General features: G+C 30.6%; 1 protein-coding gene across 1 annotated transcript; it reads left to right on the forward strand.

Annotated features, from left to right (window-relative positions):
• The first annotated feature begins 4,666 nt into the window (after positions 1–4,666).
• LOC124541201 (segmentation protein even-skipped-like) lies at positions 4,667–18,217 on the forward strand. Its single transcript, XM_047119071.1, has 4 exons — positions 4,667–5,032; positions 13,933–13,996; positions 14,187–14,319; positions 17,736–18,217. Exons 1-4 carry the CDS (start codon positions 4,681–4,683, stop codon positions 18,057–18,059), a joined length of 873 nt encoding a protein of 290 aa, XP_046975027.1. The 5' UTR covers positions 4,667–4,680; the 3' UTR covers positions 18,060–18,217.
• Positions 18,218–18,815: the final 598 nt, after the last annotated feature.

Here is an 18,815-nt window from a genome sequence, read left to right on the forward strand (position 1 = left end):
ACATTATATATAAAACATTAGCCATTGGTTCAATGCGGAGCGAGGTCTAATGCGCCTCGTATGAGTCTCCTTTTTTAAACGTTACGGGTCTAATAAGCCCCGTATCGGTATTGATAGTTTTTATACGAGGTCTGAGTCATGTAAAAAATACAAAAATGATAATGAAGCTTCACAATAATAACAGGACTCTCCTGCCAACAAACACAAATCATGGTCACTCTATAGCAATATACCATTTCCCCCAGCATCCCTTATCATTTATTGCGTCGATATCTTGATCGAATGAATATATTTTTCATGGCATATTATTATAAGGGATATTTAAACCGTTCCAGCGTAATCTTGACTTATATTCGCTGTCATATTTGATGTGTTCTCTGATTGTTTTATTGTTGGTCAGTTCAATATAGCAGCTATGATTGCGTACGATGAAATTACTATGTTCTATATTAAGGCAATTTTTATATTATGAAGACTATTTTTCTGTTACATAGTTTCTTTTTATTTTTTTTAATGATTCTTTTTTGTGTTTGTAAATTGTCGCCACTGGCTTTAAAATGTGCATAATTGAAATTGCTTTTGAGGTTTTGCCTTGCAGCCCGTTAGTCTTTAAAAGTATTGTTTTAGTATATGTTGTTAAGTACTGAGCTCTAGATCAGCAATTGTATGAATGCAATTAGATATTCTTATTTTTTTATTACTCAAAGATAAAAAAAAAAACACATGGGTAAGAATGGTGACGTTTTAAAACGTCCTCGCCTTTGAGTATAACTGACATTTATCTTTTTGGGTTCTTTTATTTATTATATAATATTGTATTCATATTCATTTCAATTATAATCTTTTTGCATTGATTATATAAATTAGCAAAATATATAAGGAAAATCTATAAGTCTAATGTCTATGTAAGGTAGTTTTTGGGTTGAATTTAAGTAAGTGTACCTAATGCTTCACGGAATAAACAGTTTTTAATTTAAAATACACGTTAAAAAAAGTACATACAAAGAAATCGATTATATAAAATTAAAAACAAACAGCAGACAATTGCTAAATGTGAGATATGTACATCAGCCAGACATGCAAAATTATACATAGCCAAAGGAAACTTCTATCAAAATAGCGTATCAAGTGAAGTTGGTTTCCACATACAGCAAATCAGATACTAGCTTTCTTGCAGGTCAATTTATCCCATCTAGAAACTGATATTATGAAAAAACTTATATTCATTTTCTTCTCCCAGAGAAAGCGAAGGGGTGTTATTTATAAAGTGACAGCCTTTAAATGTCTCCAGGGCTTAAATCCTGACCCTTTTAGGAAAATTTTTGATACTTATTCTACCATGTTAGTTCAATACGCCTGGATTAGTATGTAGCAGATTTCTTTTTTTAAATTAGACACACGATGTTTTTCTTCACCAGTGAGATGAATAATAAACTCAAATGTATTTATTTTAATATATTCAACTGCAGCCTGTAAATTTCCCACTGCTGGGCTAAGACCTCTTGTCCCTTTTGAGGAGATGGTTCGGAAGAATATTCACGCTGTTCTAATGCAGGAATGTGGGATACACATGTGGCAGAATTTCTATGAAATTAGACACATGCAGGTTCCGTCACCTGATGCAGGTTCAGCACGAGATGAATTATAAATACAAATTAAGCACATGAGTATTCAGTGGTGCCTGGGTTTAAACCCGAAATCATCAGTTAAGATGCATGTGTTCTAACCACTGGGCCATGTCAGCTATTATTTTATTAAAATAATTAATATATTAGAATTATTTAGTATTAATTTTACGCTTGTCACGTTTATAGTTTAAAGGCAGTTATTATATTTATTTTATACACTAAAACCTTCTCTAAGACGAACGAATAAAATTGTCTCTTTTTTAATGTTTTTTTTTTTATTTTTATTTCTGTACATTTAGGAATATACAATTTTAAACACGAAAAAGTCTTTACTATATTAAAAATGTGAATTTAACTCTGTCTGTCTGTATATCTGTCCGTCGCTCAGTCACGACCTAACCGCTGACATTTGAAAAAAATTTGGGTGAAGCAAACTTGAACTCAAAGAAACGGCTACTTTTTTGCCTAACACATATATAAACTCAACCTCTTTTCGCTCTCAACGCGAGCGAAAACGAGGCTGATAACTAGTAACCTATAAAAATAAAATAAATAAATTATAAGATGAATATAATAATTACATAGTGGGATGTTATATAATAAAAGGTTAGTTTTATTTATTCCTCAGGGGGAAAAGTCTTTTATTAGTACAGACAATAATGCTCACCCTACACGGTACGTTTTCTTCCGTAACACGCTTATCATTTATTACTCGTATCTAAAAGTGGATGTATGTCTCATATTTGTTATAAGATTGTTATTATTCGAAAATTTATCATGAAGAGTTTTGTTAACTCCAATATATGAGTAATTCCAGAATAGCAAATTCAGCTAACGATTTTCAAAACTGTCTAACTGGTTTGTATTAATAATTTAGTTTGTGTAAATATTTGATGTCGGTTATAGTATAAAACAAAGTCGCTTACTTTGTCTGTCCCTACGTATGCTTAGATTTTTGAAATTACGCAAGGGATTTTGATGCCTTTTTTTATAGACAGAATGATTCGAAAGGAAGTTTTTTATATTATCATGGACAATACAGTAAATAAACACTGATACAAACTCTGTACAATTTTTAGTATCAGTATTGCACCCGTGCGAAGCCGGAGAGCTAGTAATTAAATATTTCATATGAAAACTTTTTGTGTAATAATATTAAAAAAAAAACAAAATATTTTCTACGTAATTATAGACATGGAGAAAATTAAGACGCAGCATTTTCAACGTCTAATAAAGTCCCGTTTATAGAGCCGGTGACGTGTTAATTAGGCCGGCCATGTTTTATCTGTGACGTATTGACATTAATTAAAAAGTATGGTGATTTTATTAGTTTCGTCCATTGAAAGGTATCTGATTATTGAGGGACACATTCCGCGGACATTTTAAACTTGGCATTATCATAAATTCACATCATTTGTAAAAAAATAATGGTACACAAGGCATATTATTCAATACAATTATACAGACAATAAAAAACGTGAACTGTAAAATTAATACTGGCATACATAATTGTGGGTTTTTAAATACTAAGACTGGGTTTTTAAATGTTAAAAAAGATTAACTAGGTACTAAGTTTCTTTCCGGTTCTTCTAGGTAGTAGCTACTTTTCGAACCGGTGGTAGCATCACATAATACAGTTGTTAAATGGCGATTCAAAAGTGCTCGTAAAGGCCTACTTGAATGTGTAAATTAAATCAAATCAAAATACACTTAGTATTTTGATTTGATTTAATTTGTACATATGATTTTCTTAAAAATGTTTTATATATTTATATATAAAGCTAAATAGAGTAATGGTCAATGTTTTTACCTTTTAAGATATAATTGGATTGATTTGAATTTATTTTGTCATTGACCTTTTCAATCAAATGATGTAGACATATAAAAAAAGAAGTTACTCTAACGCAGGAAAACAAACTACCTATGTTAAATATCGTTTTACAATAAAAGCGCAAATTACTCTTCGTATATTACTTAGAATAAATAAAAAAGCGATTGTAATTTTGTCATAAAAAAAATACTTCAAAAACAATTACAATTAACAAATAAATTAATTGCACCCCGTTTTATAATTGATATAATTAAAATTTCCACCACGCTGTTCCAATGCAGGTTGGTGGAATTTACATGTGGCAGAATTTCGGTGAAAAATAGACATATGCACGAGATGAATTATAAACACAAATTAAGCACATATATATATATATATATATATATATATATATATATATATATATATATATATATATATATATATATAGTGGTGCTTGCCTGGGTTTGAACATCGGTTAAGATACGCGGGTTCTAACCTCTGGGCCATCTTGGCTGATATAATTAAATGACAATGAAATTAGTTTTAATTAAACACTGAATAAGTACTACATGGTACCATAAATACATATTTATTAGAAACTCACTAACTTTGTTAGAGCTTGCTACCTTCGCATATCATTTATAATAGTTGGAAGTAAAATCTTTGTACAAACACAATAATTTAAAACTTTTTACTTAATATTTTTGTCAAGATCTAAAAGTATTTTTTTTTATTCATGTCCATAAAAACCTTTTTGGTTTGACATGTTTGTAAAGGCAATACGAATTATACAACCATTATTAAAAAAAAAGTGTCATCGATAGATTGTCGTATGTAAAAAGACGATACAGTATAATGAAGTCTTAGTATAAAAACGGTCTCATTTTTTTCAATGGAAACCGCAACAGATTACGTGCAATTATATTGCTTTATTATATACAAATAAAATCGACTTTACGACCCGTAATTTAAGGTTGAAATTGTTTTGAAGTATTTTTTTTCAACGTCTATACAAACATGATGTCATTTAGAAACGTACTCTATTGCAAGAGCAATGAGGGTTAAAATGAATTGTAGCGTTATTTCTTTAGTCAACTCCCCCACTAGAAGGCGTGGTTATTCACAATCTCTACAGATTCCACAAAACTCATCAGGGATCTGTCAGATACGGACGTTCGAAATACAAACTGTGTTAGTGGCCAGTGCGTGTAGTGATTGGGAGAATCGATATATCGAGTGATGGAATCGGAAATAAACAAGATGCAGACAAAGATACCGCCCAAGAATTTCTCGATCGAATCGATTGTCGGACTGAACGACCGTCGTTCGCCGGAAATCGATATTGAGAATACGATTGGTGATTTTAATAACGATCACTCAGAAGACGAAGATTTAAAACTGAGGGAGGGGAAAATGGGTTACTATTTCCAACAGAATCGTGTACCGAATTTTCCGTTTTTCATGTCGTATGACAAGAGAGTTATCGGTAGTGGGTATCCAGAAGGTCAAGGGGGTGAGGACTTGAAGAGGGCGAGCCCTGGAAGTGTGAGGAGCGAAGTTGATAGCGACGGCGCTGATGATAGGCAACATGGTAAGATTCCCATTTCCTTTGTAAAATTTGAACAGGGTTTGGCTAATTCGTAACCTAACTGTATTTAGTTAAGTGTTTATACATAGACTATTATTGAGAAAATTTCATAAACAAAAGACTTTACTTAAAGTACTTTACTTTTTAAGGGTCTTTAATTTATTTAATTAATATTCAATTTAGGATTTTAAACTGTTTTATTAATACCGTAACATTATAGCTAAGGTATTTTTATGGTATTAGACTATATTACTTATTAATAACATAAAGAAATAGTCAAATATATATGTAGACATTAAGTCAATAATCACTATTTTTTAACAATCATTTTCACCGCTTAGTGAAAAAAGCATTTCGAACTCTATTAAATGTAGGCTAACTTTACGTACCAACTATCAAAATCAAAATAAACTTTATTCAAGTGAGCTTTTACAAGCACTTTTGAATCGTCATTTAACAACTAAGCGAAGCTACCACCGATTCGGAAAGTAGATTCTACCGAGAAGAACCGGCAAGAAAATCAGTAGTTACTCTTTTTCAACATTTAAAAAATACAATCATATTAGTTTAATACAATTATATATGTATGTAATGTATCCTGTCAGTTTTTCGTCTATAAAATACATAATGTATTTAATAGCACGTAAATTTTTTTTGTATTTCTTTTGTCATTTTTTTTTAAAACATAGCGGTGAATGCTTAACGACGGCGTATTGTAACATCAAAGGGCCGACGTCCATAGACTTAACGTAGATTATATAAATAAAGGTATAGACCATAAACTTTGATGTTCTTTTTAAGTAACGTTAATAAAATTAACAGTTATGTACGTTAAATTTAACGACATAAATATTGTTACTTTTATTATTTTTCATTTGAAATATCATTAAACAATAATTATGTTAATAAAAAAAAATAACATTCCTATATTTTTTCTTTGTCTTTTAGTCGAAGATCATGTTTTATAGTGCCTTGGAATAAAATAGTTAATCCAATTTTACCGGCGCGTATAAACGGACCTTATTTTATTTTTGCTAACCTCGCTAACTTATCGATATAAAATACCTGTGAAGGCTTTTCATTATCATTAGCATAAACTTAATCACTACATAGTATAAAATAAAGTCGCTTTTTGTCCATATATCCCTATGTATGCTTAAATCTTTAAAAATACGCAACGGATTTTGATGCCTTTTTCTTAATAGATAGAGTGATTCGAGAGGAAGGTTTTTGTATATAATACATGGACAATGTAGTAAAGTAACACTGATAATTTTAGAAGTATGTAATCTTATGTCGTATATAAACAAATTCCGCACTATATTTGCTATCAGTATTGCACCCGTGCGAAGTGCGGGTCGCTAGTAATGTAATAAAACTATAATAGCTGCATATTAAAGGAACTTAACAGAATATCATACGGCTTTAAAGTCATGAAAGAGGTTTTATCTGTATAAAGGTTTTTATACTTTTTATCTGTATTTAGGTTTTGTCTGAATTTCGAAATATTACGATAACGGTGAAGATGTCAAGAATATTCGTCGCTTTGTAACTTAAGCTACGTGCACTCTTAATGGTTTTATGATACATGGTTTTAGGGCGGATCAATATTCAAATTCTAAATTCAAAAATCTTTATTCATTATAGAAATATTACACTTTCTTATTGATTGTCGAAATTCTACCATTTCGCAAATAAAACATCACGGACCTTAGAAAGACCGGTTAAAAATTCAGCTCGTCAAAATAGCATTTACAGAAATTATTTTCTAAGCATTTAACACAGTATCATCAGATTTTTTCATTTTTGTTTACTTGAAACCTGTATAAATATTGCTTATTATTTCGTTTTATTGTATTTTAAATGCTATTATGTAGATTTGCGTGCAAGTAGAAAGATATGTAAGAGATTTTCTTTCTATAATAGCGGCATATACACTACACAGTAGGTACTTACTACAATAGTCTTTTATAAAAACGTAATTTTAGATGTCAAAATTATTTTTATCCGTAGAAATATAATTATAATTAAAAAAAAAAAACAAAAACAATTTATATAAATTGCAATAATTAATACACTCGTATAATTGAGACATAATTTGATTCTAAGAATGCTTTGAAGTCCCAAAATATACTTCATAATCTCATGATTTTATTAATCTCTGTATATAGGAATGTGTTTGGGCAATTTGTTTAGATCGTCATATTATATTCATAATTTTTTATAGTGTTTACACAGCAAATAGTTTTCGGAAATACTACAAAACAAATTCACGCTTTAATTGTCAATAAGTTAACGTCCCATCCAGTAGCAATTTGTTTAAACAACTATGCTTCGTGATAATACGTGTCCGCCATTTTGTCGCAGCGTGATATCTGTCAGATTTACCGCCAAAACAATAGCACAGCATAGACAATATGGAGGGATAAACAATAAGTTTTTTTTCTTGTTTGGTACACAGTCCTTTGCTCAATTATGGAGTGGTGCATTGTGGCCAGTAAACAATGTATATTGGTTAGAAATTTCTCTTTTATGGCTTCTGGTTCGTTTTAATTTTTCGAATTTTATTGCTTCCAAGTTCACAGTTCCAAGTAATGTCATTTGGAAATACTGTTCTGAATATTTGGAAACGAACAGTGTTATCAAATTTATTAGTGTAAAAATTATTTTATTCACCAAATAACTTGAATGTTTTTTTGTATTTATTTAGTATTTAAATATTTTGCTCAAATTTAACGAAAGTCAACTTATAAATCTTTTAAAAGCACAAAATTGAAATTTATCATTGTTTTCTATTCATTGCATTACAATATATTCTATTATCAAATACAATACTCTGTATAACTTGGTACCAGTTTAAAAATATCAGTAACAGTAACAGGAACAAGGGACATAACATTTTAGTTCCCAACGTTAGTGGCGCTTTGGCCATGTAAGTATTGTCAATATTTCTTACAGAACCAATGCCCATGGGTGAATCTATGCTCAAATCTAGTTAAAGTATACAGTTTTGTAACATAACAGTGATATTTGCTAGTTAATCACGATATTAAACGCAAATATATGCGTTAAGTAAATACCAAAGTTATCTGGAAATATAGATTTTATCTCAAAGCAGAACAGTTAATAAAACAAATTATCTGAGGTGTTGTAACGTATTAATAACTCCGGTCGAGTAATAACGCCCGATGATGCTGTGAGATTAAAATGAGATGAACGAAATTAAATTGTAAGGGTTGGTTCACACTAGATAATATACGTATATCAAGTCTGAAAGAGGCATTTAAAAAAGTAAAATAAAGTGTACTTATATAATACTTTAAAAACTGTTTAAAAAGTCATTACATATAAATAAAATCCTCACAATTAATTAATTACAACGAAAGCATCAGATGTCATAAAGACATCAATGAAATCCTTAAACACCAGTATGTAGCGAGCTTAAAGCATTTACGCGCAATAAGCTTATAACGTGAAAGCTCGTGAGTGAAAGGGACAGATATATTATACCGGCCCCGCCCCATCGGTGGGGAGAGAAACGAGCTGCGTTATTGGCTAGCGAATTATGGATTTTTAGTAGAGTTAACCACGCTCTGACGTAAGCAACTTAAGTCCTTATCACTTTGAGAATAGAGAACGGTTTACTGAAGCTGTTTGTGTGTGTAGAGCTTAAGGCGTTCTACGCACACATTGACGGTGACAGTTTACTTTTTCAGCGCGCAACGCTAAGCTGCCAGTGTTTTAAATCCTTGTTTTTTTTTCTTTTTTTATAATGGATTCGTTCGGGATATTTTCAATCGATCGCAATTTCAAAGATCTGTCATCAGATATGATGTCAAAGAGACATGTGTACAGTGATATTATGCAAAATACACCGCCTTCTTCGCCCAAGACTAAAGGTATAAACATCTTTTTTACATTTACAAAAAAAATCAAACGTATCCTATGTTAATTACGTGTAATATACATATTATGTGTTTCAAATCTTATATGTTCTTTACTAACTGGCCGGGTTATCAAAGGAATAACATGCTCCATTCTAAAATCGGCTATATATTTTCGGAGAGTTAATTTCTATTTTTCAAATTTTAAATATTCTAGTAAAAATATATTAAATCTTGTATTTTATATATCTATACTTACTATAATTGTATAAGTGTGTATAATAATAATGACTGCTCAGTTTCAATATTTTATTACGAGCGGCTGTTTGTTATAAGCTTATTTTCATACGTCGGCACAGCAATAAAGATATAGAAACTTTTTTCTCAATTACCATTGCTAGTCTAAATCCCATTAACATAGAACAGTTATCCCTAATTACAACACTACCTTCGACACAACCAAAAACCCGCACAAGACTAAACCATAAACTGTTTTGTAAACAAAATTTCCGCAGGTAATTTGAAAGCATACACTTTTCAAACGATTTTCGACCTTAAATTCATTATCATAAAGACGTTCGCAATATGTGTTTTTTTGTATATTTGTGTTGTAAAGCAATTATGAGATTTTTACACGACTTTGAGAGATACCGACGGTGTATCTGAAACCGCTTTATCTTTTGTTATATTTTTATTTGCCGTATTTATTATTGGTCAATATCTTTACCGTTAGGTGCCCGTAAGATCTGTCGCATCCTTTGGATTATTCTAAATACTTAAATTGCACTTTCAAACTATTTCAGAACGATTGCAATAAAACAATTGAAGAAACGTCACTTTTGACAAGTCACCGCCGACATTTTCTTTTTAATTTATTTCAATGCCGAAAACTTTCAAATAATTCCAATTTATCTGTCGCGAAATTAATTTATAAATACATTTAAACCAATTAGGGTCAATAAAACTGACCACGAAACCGCAGCTGTCCTCAACGAAAGTCAATCGTCCATGAATTGTCTATGACCTATAGAAAAAGTAAAATGTCAATGCGTGGGTGGATTTCCCGCCTAAATTTGACAGAAGTCGATTTTTAATTACACGTCACAATGTCGAGGCAGTATGTCTTGTCAATAGGGCTTAAACTGATTTCGTTTTTATCGTACTCTGCTCCCTATGGAGATATTTATCTTCATTACATTGTTGCCGACTAGTGGATACGGATTTTATTATGAAAATTGGTTTAGGGGAGCCTGCCGAGGGATGACACCGTATAATTGCTTCTACATTGGATAATTGCTCGGCAAATGTTTTGCTTTCATTCTCGCTAAATTGTTTTAATACTTGGGGTGAACTAGCCATTTTTGTAATTTAATTATATTTCTTATTAGTTATTATTATCCCAATATTTACAAGGCATAATATTTTCGTGTAGTTTTACAGCAAAAAGTTTTTAATCAAAAGTTTGTGTTAGCGCAATACCTAATATAGAAAACGCATCGAAAAATAATTATTTACTAGTTGTCAAAGCTCAAGTTTGCTTCATACCAAATTTCTTCAAATTCGTTTCATTGATTTGGTCGTGAAAGAGCAACAAACAGACAGACAGAGTTACTTTCTAATTCATAATATTATTATATTAGTATAGATGGACAAAACGTTATCTTAACGAATATCAAAAAGAAATAAACGTTCTAATTTCAAATGAACCGTAACGGTTACACCGTGTCATAGACAATAAACATGGCTACAATTACAGAACAATATATGACGCGTGGCGTGCGTGTGCGGGAGGGTGCCGATGGCTATTCTCGATAATTCCAATTGTTAATGGATGGCAATCGCTTTACGGCCATTACAAGGGCTATTTGGTATCCAAATTGACCGGTGTCACTATTAATTAGCCATTTAGTATAAAGGTAATCGGATTAGCCGATTAAGCGATCGGAATGTGTGGGCATCATCGTTTTCATACGTCCGGGTTATAATAGCTTATTTATTTAATTATAAACATGGGATGGCCCAGTGGTCAGAACGCGTCTTAACCGATTATTGTGAGTTCAAACCCAGACAAGAATCACTGATTGTTCATGAGCTTAATTTACCTACAGATTGTTGTTGTTGTTATTGTTGTTGTTGTTATTGTTGTTCATAAGCGAAAGTAATAGGTTTATAGGTTTACCTATAAACGCCCCCTTCCCTTTTGAAAACGTGTAGTCTACAACGTTCCAAATTTCTCAAGAACGTAAATATCTCCAATATAACTGTTATGATTAGCTTCATTGAAAAGCGATAATGAAACAAAAACATTATTTCGTAACATCTTAATATCGTGCTTATTAGATTCGTATTGAATGCCGTTATGCGAAAATGACCTTTATTACAATGATTATGAGTGGAATTTCGCGCAAATTTCGTTTGTGATTAAGTGGGTCAGGGTGTATTAAAAAAAATACAAGGTATAAATATAATTTAATGTTTTCGATTGTCGTCAACAGTTTATTATATTATATTATCAACTTTAATTGATTAAAAAAATCACAGTTTAGTGTAAACATTCCAAACCAGTACAAACCGGTTTTATAGTTTGAAAATAGTTCGTCTATTAAATACCTACCATCTCGCTAACTACCGTCTACCACTGACCTCCATATGGTAATCATCTTAAAACAAACAGTTATCCTTAACATATTAAGTATATACTGCAATAATAATTTGACATTAATAAATGAAACGTTAAAAAATCTCTAGTATGTCATCACCCTTATGTTCTAAGTTTACGATCCTATGTTTGTCTGTCAATTAGCATATGTTGAAACAATGACTACGGCTTGGTTACGAAATGATTTACAGAAAGACAACTAGTGTTTATATGGCATTATTAAGTTGGATCGAAGACAGAAGTAATTTAAAAAAAAATATCTATGTAACCTTTTTTTAATAAAGCATAGTCTGTAACTTTTAAAAGATAAAATATATGACGACCCACTTAGTTTTTTTAAGCAATTAAAATGTCATGCACTTCGCCTGATACTTATTGCTCACTTAAAATCCAATAATAAAACACATCTCATGTCGCCAGTTATAAAAATATCCATTTAAAATGGAACGGAAGCTAATTCAGGAAGCGTTCGAAATTGTCTGACATGTTTTTTTTTTAAAGACACACGCCAATACAGCTGGTTCAAAGAGGTCCGACTAAAGAGGTCTCATGCTGTTACCAACAAAAAGGAAGTTAGGCTAGACTATTGCGAATTGTTTAAGTGATCTGTCGCCACCCAGCATGGGAATATTTCAAGTGGTTGAGACGTTTAAAAAAAGAGCACTACACGCAATAAATATTCTATAATCATGTTAGTTCATATAACTACATCTCTATGGTATTGCCATAGCCTGTAGTGTTTGACAAAAAAGCGTCTTCAAATTGTAACATATAAATGGAAGAGCTGTTAGTCGTTTTAAACAACTTATAAGCTATGTGTTACTGGGAAATCAAAATATCCCTACGTAGTTGCAGTGAATAAGATTACTCATATATATTCCAACATAGATACTTAACAAATTTAGGTACAATTTCAAGATATATATTTATGTTTGTAACATATTATCTCTCCTAAGCAAATATTATAAAACCTTTGTAGTAAGTAGTTTGTAGTAGAACGCCAATAAGAATAATTATCCAGATAATGTAGTTATAATTGGCATTAAGTTAAGTTGAATTGTGGAATTTAAATAGCTCTCGGTACTCACATGAAGCGCCGGAAATGACAATCGAACGTCTTAATCACGCCGCCATTACGTCCATAGACAATAAACGTGACTTGAAAGCATTCAACGGCCAGTGTCAATAACGGCGCGCCCTTTTTAAATTTAGAACCACTTCAACGACTAATCAGATCGGTAAAGTCGGCGGTTTTTGGTAGTTTTTTTTTTTTCTAAATTAAGCCGACGATCGCCTGTCTTCGGTGCCTTTGTAAAATACTTATAACAGAAAGCATGGGAAAATATTTAATTATACAATAGCTTATTTGTGTTTGTTTTGTGTTAATGTACTCCTTTTGAAACTCTGGGTGTACAATTAACACCTCGGGCTACTGGTTCCTCCGAAGCGATTTTATGATAAGTCAATCTTTGGGGTAATTAGTTTTAAACATCTCTGTATCAAAATTAAGAGTTGGTGTGATTTTATTATTACGGTATATGACCTTTCTTATTGACGATAATACTTTGAATTGCCATGTAAAAAAATTAAGTTTTAAATTAAAATAAAACTATAAATCAAGACCTTATAATTTATTAACATTTATAATCAACTCGTAAACGATTTATCGAAAACATATAATAAGGATAAACTAAATTTTATTAATTTTTAATTTATCCTGCCAAAGGACAAAATTATTCAGCTATTACAATTTAAAAAGGTTTAATTAAAATGCAAAAAAATATAGTTCGTTTAAAGAGATAAATTCTTAAACCATTTACTTAGGGCGGGGATTAAGTATTAGTACAAGTAGCTGATGTCTAGACAAAACAGTAATTAAGATAAATCCATTGAAAGTTGCCGCTTCGAGTAGTACTTATAACCCTTTAGAGCTACTTTGAGGAGATAAGTTTAATTCTGTTTTACTAAGCGGTACAATACTTGAATTGTTGTTAATTATAAATAATGTTCATTTTTATTACGTATATTTAAAACTATATTTGTTTTTTGTTCAATTATATATCTACCTCATTCAAATCAAGGTACAACTGGAGTATATCGTTCGGGAAGTATATTCATAAGAGTTGAATTAGCATCTAACTCAGTTGTTAGTTACTCCGTTTAGTAATTGAAACATTTAAGAAATATAATGAATTTCACTACAAGTTTACCTTACAAGTCATGAGTTCTAGGACTAGCGAGCTACATACCTTTGCGTATGTGTAATATAATAATTAGTGTATTTATTATCTGTGCCCTTTTTTACTTGTAACAATGACAGTGACAATCAATGTATCTTATTCTTATTTTTTTTTCTACAGAGTCATTGAGCCCGCAATCTGAACCGATGAACACAAGCAATTCAGCCCCAGATCCAAATATAAGGTAAGATGATTTTATTTATATAACTGTCATAAACTTTAAATGATATATAAATAAACTTATATCATAGTTATTCTTAAATTAAATATAATATTTTATTTAAATGTTGTAACACTTCTTCCATTGTAATTAATTCTTTATTTGTATATTATTTATTTGTATGTTTATTTTACGCATTGTTTCCGTTGTTTAGGAGATACCGCACAGCATTCACAAGGGAACAGCTAGCGCGACTCGAAAAGGAATTCATGAAAGAGAACTACGTCTCCAGACCGAGACGATGCGAACTAGCCGCGCAGTTGCAGTTACCCGAGTCCACCATTAAGGTAATTTGTCTATGGCTTAAACACACAATCGAAATGACGTTTCGATTCGAATTCTATTTTTAAAATCTTACTAACTCGAAAGTTCTCAGAACACGCGATATTGATTATTATAATTATAGCATTAAAAAGACTCAAAACGGCTTATCATTGTACATCGACTTACGACGTTTCGGAAGTGACAAAGTAAATTCTTGTAGAGTAGGTGCTGTTATGAATGATTTTGAAATATTGTCATTCGAACGTTTTATAGCAAAACAATTATACACTGTTTTTTTTTACGTAAGATTTTCCACGAATGACTATGTCTCATCCGATTCTAATAGATTCAACCTCGGCTCCTACGTTCATTTTCATTATTATTTTCACATATCAAACGTAAAGCCTACATGAAGTTATTTTGAAACTGAAGTTTCACCCGCCCACGTCGTGACCCGAATAAACAGGCTCTGTTCATAACATCACAACGGACAGACGTTTTCGTAACATGACAGCTTCATGACAAGTCGATATCATGTGGAGTAGCTAAGGAAGTGACACATGATCAAAGACTTCCTATTTAAACTACTTAAATACTTAGTGATACGCACTAGGAACATTAAAATCAATAGTTTGAAAGAGTATTAAGTATCTGTATTTATTTAAAATTAAACCTCTTTTTTATAACCTCATTAGTTAGTTTATATGATATGGCATTTCTTTTGACAATTTGACAATAATACAATTATACGATTACACAGTTAATAAATATATGACATACACATATACTAAGGCCGATCAACTTTATTTTTTAACTTTAACTTAACTTTACTTAGCTTGTATAAATGTATCCACAGCCTATGTTACTATTTGTCTAAGACGAAGGCGCATTTAGTGTTTTACGAGTACAGTATGATGCTTCAATTAGATCCCCAATAATTTCCATCACGAACAATTTATGGCGGTCCGCTAATTCGCAGAAACACGATACAAACGTGTGAAACAACTGATCAATTTGAATTTGGCCTTATAAAAAAGAACGTATTCGATTTTTAAATTAGCCGCCATTATCTTAATTACAAAGACAAATCGTATATAGACGTTTAAAGAGGTGTTATATATAAAAAAAATCATCACTTACATCTTTCTAAAATGAGTAATACTTATTCATGATTTAAAAAAAAAATCTATATCTTTTATCTAACCAATAAACATTATTAATTCCATATTCAAATACCGTACGCCAATTTAAATTCAAATTCACCGTAAACATAGCCTGTCCAGTCATAATGTCAATTATCACTTCCAGTAAAAAAAAGAAAACCGGCGGTAAAAAAAAACGTGTTTATGGCTCATTCGAATTTTACATTCACGCTAATTTGTTGATGTGCATTAATAAAAGAAACCGACCGAATTATTCAGTAGCTGTACGACGCTAATGAACATTAATGCCGAAAAGAGCGTTCGAGATTAAAAAAAAGGTTATCATTATAACTATAGACAAATAGACTCCACAATGCTTGAAAAGAATTGGAGATAGTGTTAACTAATATTTTTTGAGAATATTTTAATTTTATTATTTTTTTGTTTCATCTGTAAATTAAAAAATAATAAAAATATTTTTTTATTAATAATCTTATTTCAGTCACAAATATGGTCTTTATAATATTTTTATGTTTAATAATTGATTTACATATTATGAGCAACGTAAATTGATATTTAATCCATATTATTTTTTATTAAATTAAGATATTCTGGCTCAGTATAGCACAATTCGTATTGTTAGTACATTAAATAGCTCCATGAAAAGTTCATCGGATGTCTATGGTCGGGCAGCTGTTTTATGGGGAGATTATACCAATTAAAAACTATTAAATTAAGCCGCGGCTACCATTTGATGTGTTATAAAGATGAATTTTTCGTATGTTTGTTTATTGTGATGATGCTTTAAGACGATATAAAAGACTCAGAAAGTTTGTATATTATAACATTTTGTTTCAATGGAATGTGTTGAAAATATACTATTTAAATATCAATTAATTTAATCAACAAATATAATAAATAAAGGTTTAATGTAAAAGTTCGTTTGCTAAATCTTAATTTTAAAAAGTAATAATCTCGTCTATGATGCAACATAAAATCCGCCATTTTGCGTGCTATCCTTCGCAAAATTCCCGCCAATTAACACGTCATTCTTTGCATACACACAAAAGGCGTTTTAAAGGTTTCCAAGGGTTTTTGTTTGTACACTTTGTTGTCTGAGCGACCATAACAGTTTTAATGATTTCAAGATGGCTTTTAATATTAATGTTCAGTGAATGTTTGTTTTATTTAAAGCATATGTAGAAGTGAAAATAAGTCTTTTGCCATTCAAATAAACGGCTATAAGTGGATATGTTTATTAGGTTACGTTAAATGTGTACGTAAATCTACTACTTATTTTGTGAAGTGAATGACTTTACGAAAATCATTCTTTGTTAATAGTAGGTATTATTTTATAATGTCAAATGAGTTATGATTATTATTTTAATAATGACGTATTAAAGAAAGTATACCTGTATTAATATAACATAAATAAATCACAGAAAAAATATTCTATTCGTCTAGCAACATTGAAATATTTATTATTATCATTACATAGTATAAAACAAAGTTGCTAATGCTTACCGCTCTTTGCCCCTATATAGGCTTAGATGTTTGAACGGATTTTGATAGAGTTTTTTAATAAGAACAGTAAATCATGAGAAAGATTTTTGTATATAAAACGTGGACAATATAATAAAGAAACACTGATCATTTTAGATGTTTCTGATGTGATATCGTGAATAAACAAATTATGTAGTATATTTAGTATAGTATCAGTACCCGTACGAACCCGTACGATTGTCTTAAATATAGCACGGACAAAAAGCGTTAAATTGTCGTTAATAAATCTATTATTTTTCTCTATTAATTCCGTCGCTTTACATTATACATAATTTAGCAAACCTCTGCATATATAATTTTACTGAGCCTGTTTTTTTAATATATAACTATTATAATATATGATATATACAAGTCATTAGCGATATAGTGTGAATTAAACCGTTGTAAATGTAAGAATGATCGGAAAATTAAATCGAGTGATAACGCATTAGGTATTTATTGATACACGTTTGCCAGATTCAAGTTTTATTAGGTTCTTTATAGCGTCGTGTTATACTCGTTTTTGTTTTTACAATCAAGTTTTAGTTTTAACTAAGTATGTCTTTGTTTTCCTTAATTAAAAATAGTATAAATTTAATTTATTTCATTATTTAGCAATAAACATCATTAGGTATTTTATCTACAATGTTTCGTAAAGTACCCCGATAGACTATATACTATTATTAAGACTAGAAATAAGTAAATATATATTTCTATTGATTAAATTTTAACAATGTTTTTTTATTTGTCAACAGGTATGGTTCCAAAACCGTAGGATGAAAGACAAGAGGCAGCGCATAGCAGTAGCCTGGCCTTACGCGGCTGTTTACAGCGATCCAGCATTCGCAGCGTCTATACTCCAAGCTGCGGCGTCATCAGTGGGATTACCCTACGGATACCCATCCCCAGCACTCCTGCCACCCTTCCACAACCCACAGCTGTTACCCTCAGGGTACCCCTACCCGTACCCACCTTACCCAAGATACCCCTACATTCCACCAACACCTCCATCCCCGGTTAATACTGAATCAAATCTCCGGCCATCATACCAGAACTTTAATATTAATGTCGACAAATAAGGTTTTATATAAGCTAAAATTAATTTTTAAGAATTGATTAATAATATACAAAATAATTTAGGAAAGCTATAAAAAACTCACAAACAGAAATTACGAAGTTAATTTCACTTTTACGCTCAACATGTCTGAATGCTCAATTTCTTTTTAATATTTATTAAAGTGTAACGTTCTACAATTCTTAACATTTATTACAATTTAAAAAAAAAGATTTCAAAATTCTGTAATTCGATCATTTTATACAATTGTCAGCAACTAATACATAAATATTTATATATTTTAACTCCAGACATTTTATAAAAAAAAAAAAAAAACATTTTATTGGTATATGTAGAGATGTATAATTATATATCCCAATGATAAAGTACCTTTACGTCATGTTCAGTTTAAAAAGAAAAATATTTTTTTTAATTTAATTTGCAATATCGAAACGCATATACAGATCAAATGTCACTTGAGTTTATGCTGTTGTGTATATTATGTAAATACGTTTTTAAAAAAAAAAGTTAATTTATTAAACTTAGAATAATAAAAACAAAATACCCGACTGCACACTAAAAAAAGAGTAAAACTTTGCGTTGACGCAGAATTAACATGTTCCCGTGGGAATTTTGAGAAAAAACGTATCCTATATTAATTACTCCCGTGATTGAAATGAATCTAATGATACCGCATACATATTTTTTTAAAGGGAAATTTAGAAAAAATATTATTATGTCTTTATCCCGTGGGACTTTTAGGATAAAATGTATCCTATGA

The sequence above is a fragment of the Vanessa cardui genome, chromosome 27, assembly GCF_905220365.1.
Source record: "Vanessa cardui chromosome 27, ilVanCard2.1, whole genome shotgun sequence".
NCBI classification, from domain to species: domain Eukaryota; kingdom Metazoa; phylum Arthropoda; class Insecta; order Lepidoptera; family Nymphalidae; genus Vanessa; species Vanessa cardui.